The sequence below is a fragment of the Somniosus microcephalus genome, chromosome 3, assembly GCF_052327205.1.
Source record: "Somniosus microcephalus isolate GS21.2 chromosome 3, FLI_Smic_1.0, whole genome shotgun sequence".
Lineage (NCBI taxonomy): Eukaryota > Metazoa > Chordata > Chondrichthyes > Squaliformes > Somniosidae > Somniosus > Somniosus microcephalus.
In genome coordinates, this window is record NC_140989.1 from 55,455,712 (window position 1) to 55,479,426 (window position 23,715).

The 23,715-nt window shown below is 44.9% G+C and overlaps 1 protein-coding gene across 1 annotated transcript in view; it reads right to left on the bottom strand.

Moving 5' to 3' along the window:
* Positions 1–23,715, bottom strand: part of srbd1 (S1 RNA binding domain 1) — a 400,732-nt gene that overhangs the window by 318,084 nt on the left and 58,933 nt on the right. The window contains exons 11-12 of the mRNA XM_085980499.1: positions 19,702–19,805; positions 13,231–13,338 (exon numbers count right to left, since the gene is read on the bottom strand). Coding sequence (XP_085836625.1) covers positions 13,231–13,338; positions 19,702–19,805 — 212 coding nt within the window. The remainder of the gene's footprint in view (positions 1–13,230; positions 13,339–19,701; positions 19,806–23,715) is intronic.

Consider the following 23,715-nt stretch of genomic DNA (forward strand, 5'->3'; position numbering starts at 1 on the left):
ACTTCTTTACTCTTATACTCTAATCCCTTTGTAACAAAAGCTAACATACCATTTGCTTTCCTAATTGCTGGCTGTACCTGCATGTTAACTTTGTGATTCACGTACAAGGACACCCAGGTCCCTCTGAATGCAAGCATTTCCCAGTCTCTCACCATTCAAAAAATATTCTGTTTTTTTGTTTTTCCTACCAATGTGGATAACTTCACACTTCCCCACATTGTATTCCGTTTGCCATTTTCTTGCCCACTCAGTCAACCTGTCTATATCACTCTGCAGCCTCTTTGCGTCCTCCTCATAGCTTACTTTCCCACCTTACTTTGTATTATCAGCAAACTTGGATACGTTATACTCAGTCACTTCATCCAAGTCATTAATATAGATTGTAATAGCTAAGGCCCAAGCACTGATCCTTGCGGTACCCTGCTAGTTACAGCCTGCCAACCTGAAAAAGTCCTATTTATTCCTACTCTCTGTTTTCTGTCCATTAACCAATCCTCAATCCATGCTAATATATTACCCCCAATCTCATGAGTCCTAATTTTGTGTAATAACCTCTTGCGTGGCACCTTATCGAATGCTTTTTGAAAATCTAAATACACTACATCCACTGGTTTCCCCTGATCCATCCTGCTAGTTACATCTTCAAAAAACTCTTACAGATTTGTCAAACATAACTTCCCTTTCATAAAACCATGTTGACTCTGCCTAATGATGTTATGATTTTCTAAGTGCCCTGTTACCACGTCCCTAATAATAGATTCTAGCATTTTGCCTACTACTAATGTCAGGCTAACTGGCCTACACTTCCCTGTTTTTTCACTTCTTCCTTTCTTAAATAGCAGTAGAATGTTTGCTACCTTCCAATCCTTGGGGACTGTTCTAGAATCTAGGGAATTCTGGAAGATTAATACCAGAGCATCCACTATCTCTGCAGCTACCTCTTTTAAAACCCTAGGATGCAGGTTGTCAGGTCCAGGGGATTTGTCACCACTTAGTCCCATTAATTTCTCCAGTACTATGTCTTTACTTATACTGATTTCGTTAAGTTCCTCATTCTCTCTAGACCCTTGGTTCCCCATTATTTCCAGAATGTTTTTGTGTCTTCTACTGTGAATACAGATACAAAGTATTTGTTTAATGTCTCTGCCATTTCCTTATTGTCCATTATAATTTCTCCTGTCTCTGCCTCAAATGGACCCACGTTTACTTTTACTAATCTCTTCCTATTTACATACCTATAGAAACGTTTACAATCTGTTCTTATGTCTCTTGCTAATTTATTCTCATATCCTTCTTTCTCTTTCCTTATCAATTTCTTGGTCCTCCTTTGCTGAATTCTAAAATCCTCCCAATCCACAGACTTACTACTCTTTTTGGCAACATTAAAAGCCTCTTCCTTTGATCTAATACCATCTTTAACTTCTCTTGTTAGCCACGGTTGAACCACTTTTCCCATGGGATTTTTGTGCCTTTAAAGGAATGTATATTTGCTGTAAATTATGTATTAATTCTTTAAATGCTAGCCATTGCTTGTCTACTGTCATACCTTTTAATATAGTTTCCCAATCTACCTTAGCCAATTCGGCCCTCATACCTACATAATTTGCTTTGTTTAGTTAAGATACTAGTTTCAGGCTTAACTAAATCACTTTCAAACTCAATATAAAATGTTATCATATTATGGTCACTCTTTCCTAAAGGCCCCTTTACTATAAGGTTATTAATTGACCCTTCCTCATTGCACAATTCAAGATCTAAAACAGCCTGTTCCTTAGTTGCTTCCTCCACATACTGATCGAGAAAACTATCTTGTATACATTCCATGAACTCGTCCTCCACACTATTACTGCAAATCTGGTTTGCCGAGTCTATATGTAGATTAAAATCTACATATGCTAATGGGAACATAGTGATAATGTCACTGGGCTAGTAATCCAGAGCCCTGGACTAATGATCCAGAGACGTGACTAGAAATCCCACCACAGCAGCTGGGGAATTTAAATTCAGTTAATTAAATAAATCTGGATCAGTAATGAAACTAACGGATTGTCGTAAAAACCCATCTGGTTCACTATTGTCCTTTCGGGAAGGAAATCTGCCATCCTTACCTGATCTGGCCTATACGTGACTCCAGACGCACAGCAATGTGGTTGACACTTAACTGCCCTCTGAAATGGCCCAGCAAGCCATTCAGTTGTAACAAACAGTTACGAAACACAATAATAAGAATGAAACCGGATGGAGCACCCGGCATCGACCTCGACACTGGCGACTGACACGGCAATGGCACACCCAGCCCAGTCGACCCTACAAAGTCCTCCTCACTAACATCTGGAGACTTGTGCCAAAATTGGGAGAGCTGTCGCACAGACTAGTCAAGCAGCAGCCTGACGTAGTCATACTCACAGAATCATATCTCTCAGCCAATGTCCCAAACTCCCCCATCACCATCCCTGGGTAAGTCCTTTCCCACCGGCAAGACAAACCCACCAGGGGTGGCAGCACAGTGGTATACAGTCAGGAAGGAGTGGCCCTGTAAGTCCTCAACATTGACTCTGGACCCCATGAAGTCTCATGGCTTCAGGTCAAACATGGGCAAGGAAACCTCCTGCTGATTACCACATACCGCCCTCCCTCAGCTGATGAATCAGTACTCCTCCATGTTGAACACCACTTGGAAGAAGCACAGAATATACTCTGAGTTGGAGACTTCAATGTCCATCACCAAGAGTGGCTCGGTAGCACCACTATTGACCAAGCTGGCCGAGTCTTGAAGGATATAGCTGCCAGTCTGGGCCTGCGACAGGTGGTGAGAGAACCAACACGAGGGGAAAAACCTACTTGACCTCGCCCTCACCAATCTACCTGTTGCATGACAGTACCGGTAGCAGTGACCACTGCACAGTCCTTGTGGAGACGAAGTCCCGCCTTCACATTGAGGACACCCTCCATCGTGCTGTGTGGCACCACCACCGTGCTAAATGGAATAGATTCAGAACAGATCTTGCAGCTCAAAACTGGACATCCATGAGGTGCTGTGGGCCATCTGCAGCAGCAGAATTGTATTCCACCTCAATCTGTAACCTCATGGCCCAGCAAATCCCTCACTCTACCATTACCATCAAGCCACGGGACCAACCCTGGCTCATTAAAGAGTGTAGAAGAGCTTGCCAGGAACAGCACCTGGCGTACCTAAAAATGAGGTGCCAACCTGGGGAAGCTGCAACACTGGACTAAATGCATGCTAAAAAGCAGAAGCAGCATGCTATAGACAGGGCTAAGCAATCCCACAATCAACGGATCAGCGGTACTTACTCACCAATAACCTGTTCACTGATGCCCAGTTTGGGTTCCTCCAAGACCACTCTGCTCCCGACCTCATTACAGCTTTGGTCCAAATGTGGACAAAGGAGCTGAATTCCAGAGATGAGGTGAGAGTGACTGCCCTTGACATCAAGGCAGCATTTGACCAAATGTAATATATCCAAGTTTGCTGATGATACAAAGCTGGGTAGGAATGTAAGTTGTGAGGAGGATGCAAGAAGGCTTCAAGGTGATAAAGACAGGCTAAGTGAGTGGGCAAGAACATGGCAAATGGAATATCATGTGGAGAAATGTGAAGTTATCCACTTTGGTAGGAAAAATAGAAAAGCAGAGTATTTTTTAAATGGTGAGAGATTGGGAAATGTTGGTGTTCAGAGGGATCTGGGTGTCCTTGTACATGAATCACTGAAAGTTAACACGCAGGTACAGCAAGTAATTAGGAAAGCAAATGGTATGTTGGCCTTTATTACAAGAGGATTTGAGTATAAGAGTAAAGACGTCTTATGCAATTATATAGGGCCCTGGTGAGACCACACCTGGAGTACTGTGTACAGTTTTGGTCTCCTTACCTAAGGAAGGATATACTTGCCATAGAGGGAGTGCAACGAAGGTTCACCAGACTGGTTCCTGGGATGGGGGGATTGTCCTATGAGGACAGATTGAGTAGACTTGGCCTATATTCTCTAGAGTTTAGAAGAAGGAGAGGTGATCTCATTGAAGCATACAAAAATCTTAGTGCTCGACAGGGTAGATGCAGGGAAGATGTTCTCCCTGACCGAGGAGTCTAGAACCAGGAGTCACAGTCTCAGAATAAGGGTTCGGCCATTTAGGACTGAGATGAAGAGAAATTTCTTCACTCAGAGGGTGGTGAATCTTTGGAATTCTCTATTCCAGAGGGCTGTGGAGGTTCAGTCGTTGAGTATATTCAAGAGAGAAATCGATAGATTTTTGAATATTAAGGGAATCAAGGGATATGGGGATAGTGCAGGAAAGTGGAGATGATGTAGAAGATCAGCCATGATCTTATTGAATGGCGGAGCAGGCTCGAGCAGCCAAATGGCCTACTTCTACTCCTAGTTCTTATGTTCTTATGACTGAGTGTGGCATCAAGGAGCCCTAGTAAAACTGAAGTCAATGGGAATCGGGGGGAAAACTTTCCACTGGCTGGAGTCATACCTAGCACAAAGGAAGATGGTTGTGGTGGTTGGAGGTCAATCATCACAGCCCCGGGACATCGCTGCAGGAGTTCCTCAGGGCAGTGTCCTAAGTCCAACCATCTTCAGCTGCTTCAGCAATGACCTTCCCTCCAACATAAGGTCAGAAATAGGGATGTTCGCTGATGACTGCAGTGTTCAGCGTCATTCACAACTCCTCAGATAATGAAGCAGTCCATGCCCACATGCAACAAGACCTGGACGACATTCAGGCTTGGGCGGATAAGTGGCAGGTAACATCCGCACCACACAAGTGCCAGGCAATGACTATCTACAACAAGCAAGAGTCTAACCACCGCCCCTTGACCATCACCGAATCCCCCACAAATCAACATCCTGGGGGTCACCATTGACCAGAAACTTAACTGCACCAGCCACATCAATACTGTGGCAACAAGAGCAGGTCAGAGGCTAGGTATTCTGCAGCGAGTGTCTCACCTCCTGACTCCAAAAGCCTTTCCACCATCTACAAGGCACAAGTAAGGAGTGTGATGGAATACTCTCCACTTGCCTGGATGAGTGCAGCTCCAACAACACTCAAGAAGCTCGACACCATCCAGGACAAATCAACCCGCTTGATTGGCACCCCATCCCCCACCTTAAACATTCACTCCCTCCACCACCGGCGTACCGTGGCTGCAGTGTGTACCATCTACAAGATGCATTGCAGCAACTCGCCAAGCCTTCTTCGGCAGCACCTCCCAAACCCACGACCTCTTCCACCTAGAAGGACAAGGGCAGCAGGCGCATGGGAACACCACCACCTCCAAGTTGCCCTCCAAGTCACACACCATCCTGACTTAGAAGTGCATCACCGATCCTTCATCGTCGCTGGGTCAAAATCCTGGAACTTCCTCCCTAACAGCACTGTGGGAGTACCTTCACCACACGGACTGCAGCGGTTCAAGGCGGCGGCTCACCACCACCTTCTCAAGGGCAATGAGGGATGGACAATAAATGCTGGCCTTGCCAGCGACACCCACATCCCATAAAAAAAACGCGCCTCTAATTTCCTGATTTATACTCTGCCCTACATTACAACTACTGTTTGGGGGCCCATAAACAACTCTAACCAAAGTGTTCTGCCCCTTGCTGTTTCTTAGCTCCACCCAAACTGATTGTACTTCTTGATTTTCGGAGCCAAGATCCTTTTTCGCTACTGTCTTTACCCCATCATTTATTATCAGGGTTACCCCTCCTCCTTTTCCATTTTGCCCATATCTTCTAAAAGTTAAATATCCTGGAATATTTAGTTCACAACCGTGGTCTCTTTGCAACGTCTCCATAATGGCTATTAGATCAAACCTGCTCATTTTTATCTGCGCTATTAATTGATCTATTTTGTTGTGAATGCTTCGTGGATTCAGATATAGTGCCTTTAGCTTTGACTTTTTTCTATTTTTCCCTGATATCACCTTAGTCACTGATGCCCTATTACCTTTGTTACTCTCTCTGTCCCTTCCTGACTCACTCTGCTTATTTTTACCCAAAACTCTGCTCTGCTCTAGAGCCTTGACATTTCTATCACTGCTTTTAAATTGACTCTTTCCTGTATCCTCCCAACCCCCTTTCATTAGTTTAAAAGCCCTGTCTATTGCCCTAGTTATTTGATTCACCAGGACACTGGTTCCAGCCCGGTTTAAGTGGAGCCCGTCCCAACAGAACAGCTCCCTCTTTCCCCAGTACTGATGCCATGAAGCGAATCCCCTGCCTCCCACACCACTTTCAGCCACGCATTTAACCTTCTAATCTGCTTATCCGTATGCCAATTGGCACGTATCAAAATAAAACAACTACAAGACTATCAAAATAAAACAGAATCCTCATATTAACACAATATCATGCACTTGTTTATAATTAAAAGCTTAACTAAATTTCAGTATTTAGCTTCATCCATCCAGATACTATCCAAAAAGTGTCGTGAGAAGAATGTCCTGAAATAGTAAAACTTGAATTTATAAAAACTTACGTAAGACGTAGGAGCAGGAGTAGGTCATTTGGCACCTCGAGCCTGCTCTGCCATTCAATAAGATTATGGCTGATCTGATCTTGGCCTCAACTCCACTTCGCTGCCTGCTCCCCATAACCCTCGACTCCCTTATCGTTCAAAAATCTACCTCCACCTTAAATATATTCAATGGCCCAGCCTCCACTGCTCTCTAGGGAAGAGAATTCCAAAGATTCACGACCATGAGAAGAAATTCCTCCTCATTTCCAATTTAAAAGCATGCCCCCTTATTCTGAAATTATGCCCCTAGTTCTAGATTCCCCCACAAGAGGAAACATCCTCTCTGCATCTACCCTGTCAAGCCCCTTCAGAATCTTATATGTTTCATTAAGATCCCCTCTCATTCTTCTAAACTCCAATGAGTATAGGCCCAACCTGCTCAACCTTTCTTCATAAGACAACCCCTTCATCTCCGGAATCAATCTTGTGAACCTTCTCTGAACTGCCTCCACTGCAAGTATATCCTTCCTTAAATAAGGAGAACAAAACTGTACGCAGTACTCCAGGCGTGGTCTCACCAACGCCCTGTACAGTTGTAACAGGACTTCCCTACTTTTATACTCCACTCCCTTTGTAATAAAGGCCAACACTCCATTTGCCTTCCTAATTACTTGCTGTACCTGCATGCTAACTTTTTCTGATTCATGTACAAGGATCCCCAGATCCCTCTGTACCTCAGCATTTTGTAATCTCTCCCCATTTAGATAATAATTTGCTTTTTTATTTTTCCTACCAAAGTGGATCACCTCACATTTTCCCACGTTAAACTCCATCTGCCAGATTTTTGCCCACTCACTTAGCCTATCTATATCCCTTTGGAGATTCTTTGCGTCCTCCACACAATTTGCTTTCCCACCTAGAAATGCGAGGGAACCAAGGGTCTAGTGAGAAGGAGGAATTAAAGGAAATTAGTATTAGTAAAAAAATAGTGCTGAAGAAATTAATGGGGCTGAAAGCTGATAAATCCCCAGGGCCTGATAATCTGCATCCCAGAGTACTAAGAGGTAGCCGTGGAAATAGTGGATGCATTGATTGTCATCTTCTAAAATTCTATAGATTATGGAACAGTTCCTGCAGATTGGAGGGTGGCAAATGTAACCCCACTATTTAAAAAAGGAGGGAGAGAGAAAACAGGGAACTACAGACCGGTTAGCCTAACATCAGTAACAGGGAAAATGCTAGTCTATTATAAAGGATGCGATAACAGGACACTTAGAAAATATCAACGGGATTAGACAAAGTCAACATGGATTTATGAAAGGGAAATCGCGTTTGACAAACCTACTGGAGTTTTTTTGAGGATGTAACTGGTAGAATAGATAAGGGAGAACCAGTGGATGTGGTGTATTTGGATTTTCAGAAGGCCTTTGATAAAGTCCCACATAAGAGGTTAGTGTGCAAAATTAAAGCACATGGGATTGGGGGTAATATACTGGCATGGACTGAAAATTGGTTAAGAGAGTAGGAATAAATGGGTCTTTTTCGGGGTGGCAGGCGGTGACTAGAGGGATACCGCAGGGATCAGTGCTTGGGCCCCAGCTATTCACAATATAGATCAATGATTTGGATGAGGGAACAAAATGCTCTATTTCCAAGTTTGCTGATGACACGAAGCTAGGTGCGGTTGTGAGGAGGATGCAAAGAGGCTTCAAGGCGATTTAGACAAGCTGAGTGAGTGGGCAAATACATGGCAGATGCAGTATAACGTGGATAAATGTGAAGTTATCCACTTCGGTAGAAAAAACAGAAAGGTAAGAGTATTATTTAAATGGTGATAGATTGGGAAATGCAGATGTACAAAGGGACCTGGGTGTCCTTGTACACCAGTCACTGAAAGCAGATAAGCAGGTGCAGCAAGTAGTTAGGAAGGCAAATGGTATGTTGGCCTTCATTGCAAGAGGATTTGAGTACAGGAGCAAGGACGTCTTACTACGCACCTGGAGTACTGTGTGAAGTTTTGGTCTCCTTACCTAAGAAAGGATATGCTTGCCATAGAGGGAGTGCAGCGAAGGTTCACCAGACTGATTCCTGGGATGGCAGGACTGTCGTATGAGGAGAGATTGGGTCGACTAGGCCTGTATTCACTAGAGTTTAGAAGAATGAGAGGGGATCTCGTTGAAATGTATAAAATTCTGACAGGGCAAGACAGACTGGATGCAGGGAGGATGTTTCCCCTGGCTGGGGGGGGTCTAGAATGAGGGGTCACAGTCTCAGGATACAGGGTAGGACATTTAGGACTGAGATGAGGAAAGATGTCAGGGTGGTGAACCTGTGGAATTGTCTACCACAGAAGGCTGTGGAGGCCAAGTCACTGAATATATTTAAGAAGGAGATGGATAGATTTCTAGACACAAAAGGCATCAAGGAGTATGGGGAGAGAGCAGGAATATGGTATTGAGATAGAGGATCAGCCATGATCATATTGAATGGCAGAGCAGGCTCAAAGGGCCGAATGGCCTACTCCTGCCCTTATTATTTATCTCCACCCAAACTGATTCTACGTCTTGATCTAGGCCAATATTATTTCTCATTACTGCACTGATCTCATCCTTTATTAACAGAGCTACACCACCTCCTTTTCCTTTCTGCCTATCCTTACGAAATGGCAAATACTCCTGAATATTCAGTTCCCAGCCTTGGTCACCTTGCAACCACGTCTCTGTAATAGCTATCAGATCATACCCATTTATTTCTATTTGTGCTGTCAACTCATCTATCTTGTTATGAATGCTGCGTGCGTTACTACATAAACTATGTTGTGTAACTTATATATTAAAAACTTGAAAGCAAGCTCTTTTGATGGTATAATGGGTAAAGACATTAACTGGTTAGTACTAATCCATATGGACTAGAAGGTCCAAGGTTCAATTTCCAGTCTGCATTGGTCTCAGCTGGCGTAGTAGTTGGGCAGCTAGAATTGGTTATTACAAGTTTCAGATTTGCACTAGATATTCGCTTAGGTTCAATGTCACCAGTCTCTCATGTAATCAGACATTGCATTACTTATGATCAGAATGTAACGTTACTGCCCCATATCTAGTCATGACAGCGTGACCTAGGGGTTGTAACAATTAAAACCGCTTGGGTGAACTGGTTACTGTAATGTCACATGCGCCCCCATGTGCATTCTTACTATCCACTGGAAGATGGATTGATAAACACATTGAGGCAAGACAAACTATAAACTAAATAGCTGACTTATTTCACGGAAAACGTAGGACTGAACAGAATACAATCTTTAATGAAATTCAATAGAATTTCTATTGTTCCTCATAATAGTGAAAATAAATTACACAAACAGCCCCATAACAAGCCTGGCTTCACTTTTGTAAGTCAGTATTCACTGAGCTAACTTGCTCTAACCTTAAAAAGAATATCACTCATCACTGTTTCCACTCCAAGTTCTAGTTGACTGTGCATGAGCTTGCTGAACTGGACAGGAAGTCAAAAGGTTTCACCTGACCCTCCTCTAGCTCCCTGTATCCAGGTATTGGCCAGTTGGGCTGTCAATCAAACCTAGTAGTTTAGCTCAGAAACTGGCCCACACATTGGCACCTACACGTCCATTCAGCTGAGTGGCACCTACACGTCCATTCAGCTGAGTGAAAAGAGAGCCATTTAGCCATACTGTGTGAATGTTAATTAGAATGACTTTGAACTCCATTGTCTCAAGCTGATTTGGTATGCGGGAAACGTAATGGGGTCGATTTTCTGGCCGCCATCGGGCGGCTTTCCAGGCGGCCGGGGGCCGAAAATCAGCGAAAAAGCTGTTCAGGCCTCCCGCCGCCCCGCCTGATTCCCCACCCCGTCCGACTTTCGGACCGCCGTTTCTACGTGACCCGCCTCAGTCCTGGCCGCCGCTGGCGGGACTGGTCGTCAGAGCAGTAATGAGCAATTATCTCCTTGTTGAGGTAGATTTTCCAGGGCCGATGCGACTTTGGGGCTTTCCCCACATCAAACACGCCTGCGGGGAACCCCGCTGATGAGAGCTGGCGTGAAAACAGTTGGATTGCTTGCTGTCAGCTGCAGGTCAATGAGGGCTGAAGAGATTTAAAGAGGCAGCATTTGCAGGCTGCAGCACCTTGTTGAAGGTGGCTTGGGGGAACTTTTTGAAGGCTTAGGAACAGCTGTAGAAAGTTGGAGCCTCATACACTTCTCCAGTATGAGCTCCTGGGAAGCCCCTCTCACCACCCTAACTCAGCACCCCCTCAACGGAGGCATCTGCCAGATGCATGGGAGGACTTTGGTACCTTCCCTTCCTGGCATTAGAGGATCTCCAACAGCAGAGGCGGCAGCAGCAGAACCAGGAACAGCAGGATGGGCACCAGGAGCACCAGGCTGCTGCTCACTCACCTGAAGCTGCACAGGCCAGAAGGGGCCAGCGCTTGGAAGTGGCTTGAGACCACCTTGCTACGCTTTAGGGGGCCAGTGGGACCCGTTTCTGCACTGGCAGTCCCACTCAGAAGGACTTCCATGAAGATCTGGTTTCTCTGTTCAACAGATGGCCAACGCTCCTCAAGAGATGTCATTCTCTTATGAGCACTCCATGTTTTCCATACCCTGGCGAGTTATCTCCTGCATGGAGGTTGCCAACCTTTCCATGGTGATGCGTTCATGTGCCAATGACTCCACAAAGGCTCTGCTCATGGTCGCTATGGACTCCTCCATTCGCTCCACACTCGCAGCGACCCTGGAGACAAAACCTGCCACAGACTCCTGCATCTGTGCATGGAGATCCATCACCTCTTCTCTTGCGGATGGACCCAGAGGCAGAGGGTCGACATACAGCGCAGCTGAGCTGAGCTGGCAGAGTCCTGCGCCCTCCGACGAGGACTCTCCACTGCTGTCCCGGTCTCCAGAATCTGCTGAGGCTCACTTGTGAGCTGTGAAACACCAGGTGACAACACTACTCTATGTCCCGAAGGTCCCCCCGAGGTGCGAGTGTCTGCGCTGGTGCTGGGTGCGCTTACTTCTGCTGACGCTGCGCCGAGGTTGGAGCTTCCTCTGAGGAGTCTGGCTGCACAGCCTCTTCCTCCTCCAGTGAGGACAGGGGCTCTGGATGGTACTGTGGGGGAGTAAAGGAAGGAGTTAGAGATGTAATGCCAAGGATCTTCTGGTGACTCCCAGCGAGTTGGCATCTTCTGACACCTGCATCCATGCAGCATTGGTCTCAGTGGGAGGCCTCTTCCTCCCTGACCTAGGGAAGAGGACCTCCCTGTGGGCCCTTACCCCATCCAATAATGCCTGCAGTGAAGCCTCGTCGAATTTGGAGGCAGCTCGGGGTCTGGCACTGGCCACAGCTGCTGCAGGCTCCTCTGCCATCCTGCATGGTTCGTTTGGAAGCCTTCAGAGGATGCAGTGCTTGTTATGGACCTTGAAAGCACCACGAATGATGACATCATACTGTGGGGATTTCTGACTCGAATTGGACAATTAGCAAGGCTTCCCACATGCTGGGAATTAATTGGCCACTTGAGGGAAAATTGCGTGGAGCTGTGACACTTTTTTTGTGTGTGTCAGAAACCCCACATTCAGGGAAACTCGACCATTTCCCACACAAGCCGAAAATCGGGGCCAATTTGTCCAGCCAGTTGGTCGGGGTCTAATCCTTTAATCATAGAATCATAGACTGATACAGCACAGAAGGAGGCCATCCAATTCGTCCCTCTCCCCTGCTCTTTCCCCATAGCCCTGCAAATTTTTCCACTTCAAGTATTTATCCAATTCCCCTTTAAAGTTATTATTGAATCTGCTTCCACCACCCTTTCAGGTAGTGCATTCCAGATCATAACTCCCCGCATAAAAGATTTTTTCCTCATGTCTGATTCTTTTGTCAATTACCTTAAATCTGTGTCCTCTGGTTACCGACCCTCCTGCCACTGGAAACAGTTTCTCCGTATTTACTCTCTTCAAAACCCTACATGATTTTGAACATCTCTATCAAATCTCCCCTTAACCTTCGCTGCTCTAAGGAGGACAACCCCAGTTTCTCCAATCTCTCCACATTACTGAAGTCTTTCATCCCAGATACCATTCTAGTAAATCTCCTCTGTACCATCTTGAAGACCTTGATATTCTTCCTAAAGTGTGGTGCCCAGAATTGGCCACAGTACTCCAGCTGGGGCCTAACCAGTATTTTACAAAAGTTTAGCATTACTTCCTTTGCTTTTGTACTGTATCACTATTTCTGAAGCCAAGAATCCTGTGTGCCCTTTTAATAGCCTTTTTTACATGCTGAATACTAATCCACATTCTCAAAAACTGTATGTTGTGGTTTTAACCTCTGTTGAGCAGAGCTCAAATTAAAAGCAATATCTTCATATACATTACTCAAAATTCCTCTTAACTTAAATAGTCAAAAATCCTCAAATGTGATGCTGCACTTAGTAGTGTCCATGAGAAAAGAAAATACGGCCAGTGTTTCTTCTCCTGTTCACTCCACAGTGACTCCTGCTGGAAAGTGCATGTGTGGAAGTCAGAGGAGTACAGAATCAGCTTGGCTGCGATGCATTTCATTATCAAATGGCCTACTGATACTCAAGTGGCTACGCTCACATTTGAAAATTACCACCATGAGCAAGGTGCCAAAAGGGTTGCCAGTGCCGATTGCACTGCGCCCAGCAAAATGTAATGCTTTCAGGAGAGAAAAAAAAAAATCAAAAAGGTTTTGAAAACAGTTGTCACCTGAATTCTCTGCACAGAAGTGGATAAATGAGACGTTTATATGAATCTTCAGCAGAATCCTTCAAGAGTTGCATAAATTCAGGCCTTGCAAAGCTGCGTGGTCTCCATCTAGATTAGGATTCAAACATGTAGTTTGTTACAAGAATTTGATAATGATTTTCTTTTCAAATATCATATTGTTTCCCCTCTGTGGACAGCAAGGTATGAAACTGCCAACAGTACATATCCTCAGCCACAGAGGCTACCTGCAGTTCAAGAGGCTACCCCCTGAAGTGTCAGCAGTCTCCATCACGCATCTAGCACTGAGGACAAAGGCATGGAAGTGACGATTAATCTACATTTAATTTCTGCATCCAATTATAGAAGGAATAGGAGTCATGAAAAAGATGCAACACGTGGTAAATGCAGCATGCTTGGGAGCAAAAAAAGTGACTTTGGACCCATGATCTCCAAAGCTTTCTACCACTGGGGTTTTCCTTGTGTCATTGCAGGATCTGTTATAGACTAATTGATAGAGACTGATTGCTTTGATTAGTTAACAACGCCATTATCATTGCATCACATAACTACCAGGATGGCAGAAGGCAAACTCGATGGACCTTAGCCTTTTTTCATCTAGCAATTCCTATATTCCTGTGTAGATTCACTAGTGATGACACCAGAGATGACACCATATAGTTATAATGAAAGACTTGAAAAAACTATGGCTGTATTCACTAGAGCACAAAAGATTAAAGGAGATATCGCCGAAATACTCAGCATTTTTCAAGAATTTGAATATGGGATGTGTGGTGTATGTGCCTTTAAGAGCCCCTGTGTACTGTAATGCCGGTAGTGGCCACTCGGGCTATATAAGCCTGTATAGTGTCTTGTATCTTTTAATTCACCTCCAGACTTTGTTCAGTAAACACCTGTTAAACCAACTCCTGCATTCCGTGTCTCCATGAACACACGGAAACAGTGGCGACGAATTGGAAACGGACTTACCTGCAATTCGGCAGCACCTCAAGGAGATCGATTCCTCAGACGAAGGTCGAAGGAAAGGAAAAAAAAAGAAGAAAACTGTGGTTTCACCAGCTAGTGGCAGGTACTGCAATAATCCTTCCTGGGCGGCGGGCCGGGGCTCGATCGGCTGGCTCTGCAGCGGGGCCGAGCAGCGAAGGCGGAGGCAAACAGAGACGGAGGGTGGAGCACACGGGAGACGGCCAGCGCTGCAAAGCAGGTCGGCGTTCGGACCAAGCAGAGGGAGGGAAAAGTCCCAGAGAGAGTCCAGCGGGAACGAGTCTCCAACTATTAAAAATATCTGTATAAATAAAAACCACGGAGAACAGCGTTGTCAGCAGCGGCAGGAAAGCGCGGGAGGCGCCATTTTTTCTCGGCAGGGAAGAAGGGAAAGCGCGGGAGGCGCCATTTTTTTTTCAGGATGCCTAAGACTGGCAATATTACTGCTTTCGATAGTGATGTAGAGGATTGGACCACATATGTGGAAAGAGTGGAGGTATATTGCACAGCGAATGAAATAGAGGATGATAAAAAGTCATCGGTACTTCTAAATCTAATGGGCGCAAGGACATACGGGCTGTTACGAAACTTAATCACTCCAGCCAAACCGAGGGACAAGAATTTTAAGGAGATTGTTGACACCCTACAGGAGCACTTAAACCCAACACCGCTGCTGATAGCGGAACGATTCAAATTCTTCAGGACGAATCAGCACAAGAATGAAAGTAACGCTGATTACCTCACCGAATTAAGGAAGCTGTCAAAGCGCTGCCAATTCGGGGCAGGACTGGCAGATTCTCTTCGAGACAAATTCATCTGCGGTCTCCTAAGTGAAGGAACACAGAAAAGGCTACTTTCTGAGAAAGATTTAACACTGGACAAGGCTTTCAGTGTGGCTGTATCATATGAAGCAGCAGCAAGAGGAGCTGCAGAGATACAGCAAAAGCCACAGGACTTCAGCACCCATGAAATGACACAGGGTTGAGAGAGAGGTTATCGCTGCGGCAGATCCACCCATGACCAGAGGGGCTGCTGGTTCAAGGACAAAGCATGCAGGCAATGCGGAAAGATGGGACACATTGCACGTGTATCCCGATCTGGAAACAAAAAATCCACTGACAAAAAAAAATCAATAAGGAAAAGTACAGAAAGGTACAAATGATGACGGACAGTAGCTCCGAAGACCAGAAGAGCGATAGCGACTCCGGAAACAAGAGACTAAGCTGTCTCAAATTACATAATGTAATTGCCAAAGAAGATTACCAGACCATTTGGGTTACCCTCACGATAGCGGGGTCCCCAGTTAAAATGGAGCTAGATACAGGATCAGCTCTGATCGTCATAAGTCGACGGGATTACGAGCGGCTATTTCCGCATATACCTTTGAAAGACACATCCATTATCTTGAAGACATATACGGGGCAGAAAGTATACCCCAGAGGGAAAATAAGGGTGCCTGTTGTATACAACGGCAAGGAAATACAGAAGTTGTATTTATACGTTCTGCAAGATGGTGGTCCACCGCTGTTGGGACGTGAATGGATCAGGAAGATACGTTTAGACTGGCACTCCATTCAGGCACTGACGGTGACCAGTAAGAAAAAAAATGATGACGTCATACCTGAACGATTAAAAGACAGCTTGGCCAACGCCAAAGAAGTGTTTCAACAGGAACTAGGAACCTTGAAAGGCGTCACCGCCTCAATAAAAGTGGAAGATGCGGCAATTCCCAAGTTTTTTAAGGCAAGGCCGGTGCCATACGCAATTCGTCCAGCAGTCAAGGCAGAGCTGGAGAATTTGGAAAAGGCAGGCGTGTTATCCAAGATAGATTGGAGTGAGTGGGCAACAGCCATTGTCCCGGTCATAAAGAAAACGTTGAATAATGATAAATCTGAAGAACAGAGAAAATTTCGCATCTGTGGAGACTTCAAGGTGACTATAAACCCGGTCCTTCACACGGTACAGTATCCTCTTCCGAGGATAGAAGATATTTTCGCCTCACTATCCAGAGGGAAACCTTTCACCAAAATTGACTTGGCACAGGCATATCTACAGATGGAGGTTGAGGAGGCCTCTAAAAAGTATCTCACGATAAACACACACAAAGGCCTGTACCAGTACAATCGACTGGTTTTCGGAGTAGCATCAGCTCCAGCTATCTGGCAAAGAGCTATGGAGCAAGTCCTGCAAGGGATTCCGGGGACTCAATGCTACCTAGACGACATCCTTGTAACAGGAGAAAACGACAACGAGCACCTTGCCAATTTGGAGCAGGTGCTCACTAGGCTGAGAGAACGGGGCCTACGAGCAAATCGCCCCAAGTGCGAATTTTTCCAGAAACAAATATATTGTGGCCACATAATTAACGAAGAAGGGTTGCATAAGTCACCTGAAAAAATTGAAGCAGTCATAAAAGCCCCAGCACCTGAAAATGTCTCACAATTAAGGTCGTTCCTGGGATTGATAAATTACTATCATAAATTTTTACCAAACTTCTCAACTGTTCTGCACCCTCTTAACGAACTGCTACAAACAGGAGTAATGTGGAAATGGAGCAAAGACTGTAAACGTGCCTTCCATAAATGCAAAGGCTTGATCACGTCCAAGGAAGTTTTGGCTCATTACAACCCATCACTGCCAATCAGACTGGCGTGCGATGCATCCCCTAACGGCGTAGGAGCGGTATTATCGCATAGATTCCCTGATGGCTCGGAGCGGCCGATAGCTTTTGCGTCACGCTCATTGAACTCAGCTGAGCGTAACTATGCCCAGATCGACAGGGAAGCACTTAGCCTGGTATGGGGAGTGAAGAAATTCAACCATTACCTACACGGACAAAAATTTACCTTGTTGACTGACCATCAACCCCTCGTCTCCATATTCAACCCTAAAAAGGGCGTTCCCATTATGACAGCGCAAAGGCTAGAGGTGGTCCCTTTTCCTAGGGCACACCAATATGACATAGAATACAAAGGATCAAAACAGCATGGAAATGCTGACGGTTTATCGCGTCTACCGTTGCCAACGGTAGAAGAGAGGCACCTACAGTGGACCCAGTGGAGATGTTCCACTCAACCATAGTGGAATGTCTACCAGTAACAAATTCTACCATTGAAAAGGAAACGAGAAATGACCCGACACTCTCACGAGTCTACGATTTAACGGTGAAGGGATGGCCAGCACATGGCGAACCACTGTTGCCAGCATTCTCGCAAAGAAGAGAACAGCTGTCAGTGTGCCGAGGAACCTTGATGTGTGGATCCAGAGAGGTGATTCCACCCAAACTCCAGGATAAAGTTCTAAAGGAGCTTCACGAGGGGCATCTGGGTGGAGTGAAAATGAAGAACCTAGCCAGAGCGTTTGTGTGGTGGCCAGGTATCGATGGAGATATCGAAGAAATGACCAAGGGCTGTCTAGGATGCCAGAAGGTCCAAAACGCCCCACCACAAGCCCCTCTACATCCATGGGAGTGGCCCTCATCTCCATGGCAAAGGGTACACATTGACTTTGCTGGTTCATTTATGGACTCAATGTTCTTAATCGCGGTTGATGCACACTCCAAGTGGCCGGAGGTAATAAAGATGTCCTCCACCACCACGGAAAAAACCATCACCGTATTAAGGACCATATTTGCCAGGAATGGGCTACCTGAACAGATCGGTTCTGATAATGGACCGCAATTTGTGTCCGAAGAATTCAGGAAGTTCTTAAAAAACAATGGGGTTAAGCACTACACGTCCGCCCCATACCATCCCGCCACCAATGGATTGGCTGAAAGGTTTGTCCAGACCTTCAAGGCGGCCATAAAGGCCATGGGTAATGAAGACATAAATCTACAGCATAAGGTAGATAACTTCTTGTTTGCATACAGGAATGCAACACGTGTGGTTACAAACCAAACTCCCGCCATGATGTTTTTCAATAGAAGACTAAGATGCCGGCTGGATTTGATCAAGCCAAACATCAGAAGGGACGTAGAGAACCGGCAATTTCAAGGCATGAATGAAAGGCCAACTAGAACCTTCCAGATAGGTCAACAAGTTTTGGCCCGGGCCTACCGTACCGAGAAATGGCAGCCTGGAACTATTTGCACACGACTAGGACCGCTGATGTATACCGTGGACATTGGAGAAAGCATAATAAGGCGCCATGCTGACCAGATCATAGAGTCATCTGAAAAGGGACAACCTACACCACAACTCTATACGCCTAATGATGAAGCAGAGATACCCATAGTATCTACCTCCGATCCGGTGATACTGGAACCAGATGAACCCAACACTGGCATTCAAGCCGAATCGACCTTGCCAAAAGAACCTACTACACCACCGAAAACTACTACACCACCGAGGCGTTATCCGGACCGAGTCAGGAAGCCTCCAGAGAGACTGACTTATAATTGATTAACTGCAGCAAATGTGTAGATTATTGTTCTTGTACACATATTAATAACAATTACTTAAAATGTTATGTACTGGTTGTCTAAAAGGGGAGGAATTGTGGTGTATGTGCCTTTAAGAGCCCCTGTGTACTGTAATGCCGGTAGTGGCCACTCGGGCTAGATAAGCCTGTATAGTGTCTTGTATCTTTTAGTTCACCTCCAGACTTTGTTCAGTAAACACCTGTTAAACCAACTCCTGCATTCCGTGTCTCCATTAACACACGGATACAACAGGATGCATTACCACAAATGAACATTGAACTTCAGTCAATTATGACATTTAAGATGGAATTAAATAAACACAAAATAAAAAATTAAAAGGTATAGGAAAAAAGAGGAATGGGATTAAAGACCTCGGAGGTGAAACTCACAGCCTTCTCCTGTTCTAAAACATCTTTAAAAATTCTGTGCTAGGCATAAATTCAAAATTAAGATTTCAGTTCAGCTCATGCACCCAATTGCCGCTGCGAGTTTAAACAAGTACAGTACAAGTTTTAAAAAGTGCAGTACGGAGTGTAATTTGTAGCAGCAAAGATATCTATCGGACTAACAGAATGGATTGTTGAATTCCTGTTTAATTTTCAATGAATGAATTCAATAGCTGGATACATTTTAATATGTATAAAAAAGGTACAGAATCTCTATATTTCACTCAATCTTTGTACTGCATTGGCACCCTGGCTGCTGCATTTTGGTGTGCTAATCCAGATTCACCCATGAAATTCTCTTATATAATGACGCCCGAATGTCAATTGCATCATATAGCAGTGAAAGGCACTTTCCCATAGGCAGGTAGGAAGGGAGAATCAAAGGGCGAGTCAACGTGCACACTTACTAGTGCCTGGCATTTGCAGATGCCCAGAAACAGGTCAGATGTGCTCATATTCAAAAGACATCCCCTATCTAGCATTTGTTTGGGGAGGGGGGAGGGAAAAAATGAGAAAGAACAACTGAAGAGATAAATAATTACATAGGGATAGTGTACGAAGTACATTTGAACATTAAGCTTTATTAGTGTATAGACAGACCTTTCATTGACGCACCATCTACAGAACTCATTTTTCACTCTGTCAGGAATGCTGACCTTCACAGACAGGATCTTCAATTTTTCCCCTCGGTTAATGGCCAGAATCTGAGTGCAAACATAAATAGCATAGACAGATGACACATAAGATACCCAAAAGACAAACTTATCAAGTCTCCTTACATATAAGCACTCGCTTGATGTTTTATAGTAAATCATACTGCATATAATCAATTACGAAAGGTGCTTTTATAGAAAGTTAAGGTCAAAAACATAAGACTTGATAGAAATAGATAAGGAAAGATAGCAAATACAGAAAGGTTGAGCTAAGTCAGCTCATGCTAAGTCAGCTAAATATATTTTATCAACGGTGGATGGTGCTCAACATCCTGTGATTAATTCAAATTTCTATTCTTACTGCATAAAGTGCAATTTACTGCCCAAGTACCACTATTTTACATTAAATGTCGCGGGGGCAGTAAAAATGCTGCTTTTTGAGTGGATCTGAGTGATGAACCATTTACTGCCACCAATCACTTATCTAATCATCAAGTAATATGCAAACTTCTGAAATCTTTTAGTTTATAATAGTCAATATTTAAAAAATGATACTGCAAGAATTCTGCTACACTGCTTTGACTCAAAAAGCATCTCACTTTTCCCAAAGCCCAAAAAACTAAGTTTTTTGTTCCTGCAAGCCTTCTATTTGGTTACTTTCATATCTGCAAAAATATTTTTTTTTAAACCTCTAATAAAAAAAATCTTACAGTAGTACACCCACAAATGACCTGTCCTGTTGGATTTCTGTACTTGCCTTGTGTCAAATATGGCAATGAGCCTGTTTGTGCAGTCACTCTAATATGCTGCCAAAGAAACCAGGTCAAGCTGCAAGGAGGTCTAGAATCCATAGTTACAGTTCCCAATGTTGGCTCAATTACAAGATAATGACCCTGGTATAAGAAGTAATTCTCTTAAGTAATTAAAAGCATTTAGCTTTATATATTATATTTTTTTCTTTCAAGGCCAAGTTTCATTAACAACTTTTGACAGTCTGCAGTAAAGCCGTCATATTTGTAGTTCAGTTGACAAATTAATCTTATGAGGACAACTATTTTCATAGATAAAAACACACATATGTATAATCTAATCAACTGGAGATTTCTGCTCAATACATCTGCAGTAATGACATCACGATTGTTAATGCTTGTGTGAATGTCAACATACACTGAAGACATGGATTGTACTGACAGACGGCATCTGCGCACATAACCAATTCAGCACAATATTGAATAAAATCTCCACAAAGAAAATTGAAACATTAATATAATAAATAAATAACGGAGCTATTTCCAGATTGCAATCTAATCTCGAGGCCTTGATTTGTAAATCACTCTCATATCACATTTAGGATGCCATCTGAACCTCTTAATATATCTTGTAATCACTCTCGGGTATCCATTGTTCTGTACATTCACTCAAGTAATCCCATGTTGGATACATTTACACTATTAATACTGCTGTAAATATACAAATATCTACTCCATCCTGGCATCCAAATGGCACCAGCCAATAGTATGAATGCAGAATCTATTTCCCAAAATCTAGCACAAATGAATGGAATGTAACTTCGCACCATCTTAAGCAACCTATATGAAAGAACTAAAGTGATCAACAACAATTTGCATTCATATAGCACCTTTAACGTAGTAAAACAAGGCGCTTCACAGGAGCGTTATCAGACAAAATTTGACACCAAGCCACATAAAGGGATATTAAGACAGGTGACCAAAAGCTTGGCAAAGAACTGGGTTTTAAGGAGCGCTTTAAAAGGAGGAGGAGAGAGGTGAAGAGGCGAAGAGGTTTAGGGAGGGAACTACAGAGCTTACAGCAGTTGAAGGTATGGCCACCACGGTTGTAGGGCTGGAGAAGGTCACTGAGATAGAGAGGGGCGAGGCCATGGAGGGATTAGAACAAAAGGATGAGAATTTGCCAGACTGGGAGCCAATGTAGGTCAGTAAGCAGTAAGATGGGTGAACAGGACTTAATGAGAGTTAGGATATGGGCAACAAAGCTTTGGATGAGCTTAAGTCTATGAAAGGTTTTAAACATGGAGTTGTAGAAAAGACGAGCACGGACTTGGGAGGGGACATCAAGTTCAAGGACTGGAGTGGAAAGGGCAGTTGGAGATGGGGCTGCAGTTTGCAAGGACAGAGGGATCAAGTGTGGGTTTTTTTGAAGGGGAGGATTATGATAGCAGATTTGAAAGGGAGGGGGACAGTACATGAGGAGAGGGAACCATTAAGAATATCAACTAACATGGGGTCCAGAAAGGGAAGTTAGGTGGTCAGCAGTTTGGTGGGAATAGGTTCGAGGAAGCAGGAGGTAGGTCTCATGGATAAGATGAGCTCGGAGAGGGCATGAGGGGAGATAGGAGAGAAACTAGGGAAAAATATGAGCACAGGGCTAGGGCAGGGGGTAATCTTGGGAGAAAGTTGGCTTGGTGGGCTAGTGGAAGGAAGCAACAGAAGCAGCAAAACAGATGGTCTCAATTTTAGTGGCAAAGAAGTCAATGCACTCTTCGCACTTGTTGAAAGTGAGGGTGGAGGGAGCAGGGAGATATGGGGGGAGAAATTGGGTGAGTAGCGCCACCTGTTAGTGCCTAAAGAGGCAGTCAGTGGCTGTAGCGCCACTGGCTGCGTCTCCCGCGATATTCAGTAGGGGCGCTAATGGTGGCGTTCGGCATTTGCACTGCGCCGCCACTGATGACGTCATCGGTGTGCGCAGCGCCCCATTTGTGCCCCGTTCGCGATATTTGGTAGCAAACGCCGCAGTTGTGCCGTTCGCTACCCGCGCCCGGTTCACGGGGCCTTACTGTGCCGGCAGCGGCGCAAGTTAAGGTGGAGGTGCGGGGCGGCAGCTTTTTCGGCGGCCGCCTGCCAGCACCTCCGTCCCCGGCCTCCTAACGCACCCCCCCCCCGCGGCATTGCCGGCTGTTTCCCGAGAGCCCGGCACTTCTCCTTGGTGCCGGGCTCATTTGCCAGCACTCGCAAGCGGGGATCGCGCTGTTGCAGGCACCTCCCCCTTAACAGTGGGAGGAAGGCCTGCAGTACCGCAGCATGCGCTGCGGCACGTTGTGCTGCAATAATCAGTTTCAGCGCCCTAAGAGGGACGCGGAGCGCCTCGAGCCTCGCCCCGTGTCCCTCGAGCGGCACTGAAACTAAATTTCTGGCGATCGGTAATACTCCGATCGCTGCGCTAAATCCTGCGCTCAGGCGACTTTTGCGCCACAACCCAATTTCTAGGCCATGGGGTTTAAAAAGACAGCTGGCAGTGGAGAAGACACGCCAGGGGTTATCTTTGCATTCCATGATGATCCCAGAGTAGTGAGGAGTTTTGGCAAAGGAGAGCAGGATCCCATTGTGCTTTATGTGGCCCAACCAAATCTGGCCATGAATGGCTAATACAGTTGTCTACCGTAAATGCTCAAGTCTGTGTCCCTTGGACTTGGAGCCTGTACCACAGTGAGAGAGAGTAAAGGTTCTACTGGGGACAAGGGCCTCAAAACGTGGAGGTGAGGGGGTGGTTGAGCAGATCAGTAGCTGCAGAAATGTTGCGGCGAACGGAAGCCAAAGGCTCGACATTTGGGAATTTGAAAATGGCGTTGTGCTGTTGCACCAAACTTCACGCATCTAGCTAGATTAACCAATCTTTTTAAAAGCCAAAGAAAACAGTGGACATAAAATAATTCAACCCCATCAACTATTTTAAAACAAATTTCTATTACTGCTGTCCCTCATGAAGATACAAACATTTTTGCAGCTAAATATGTTTCAGAAACTCAGTTTACATATTTGCAACAAAGCATACACTTTACCTCTGGGTTCTGCTGGTAACTGGCACAACCTTAAGTGGGTAGATGTCAAAACAGTGCTTATGAATACACACACTGCATAATTTCAAGAAACAGATGGCAGAAAATGTAAATATTTTAAAAATAGAGTTCAGCAGGAAGAAAATG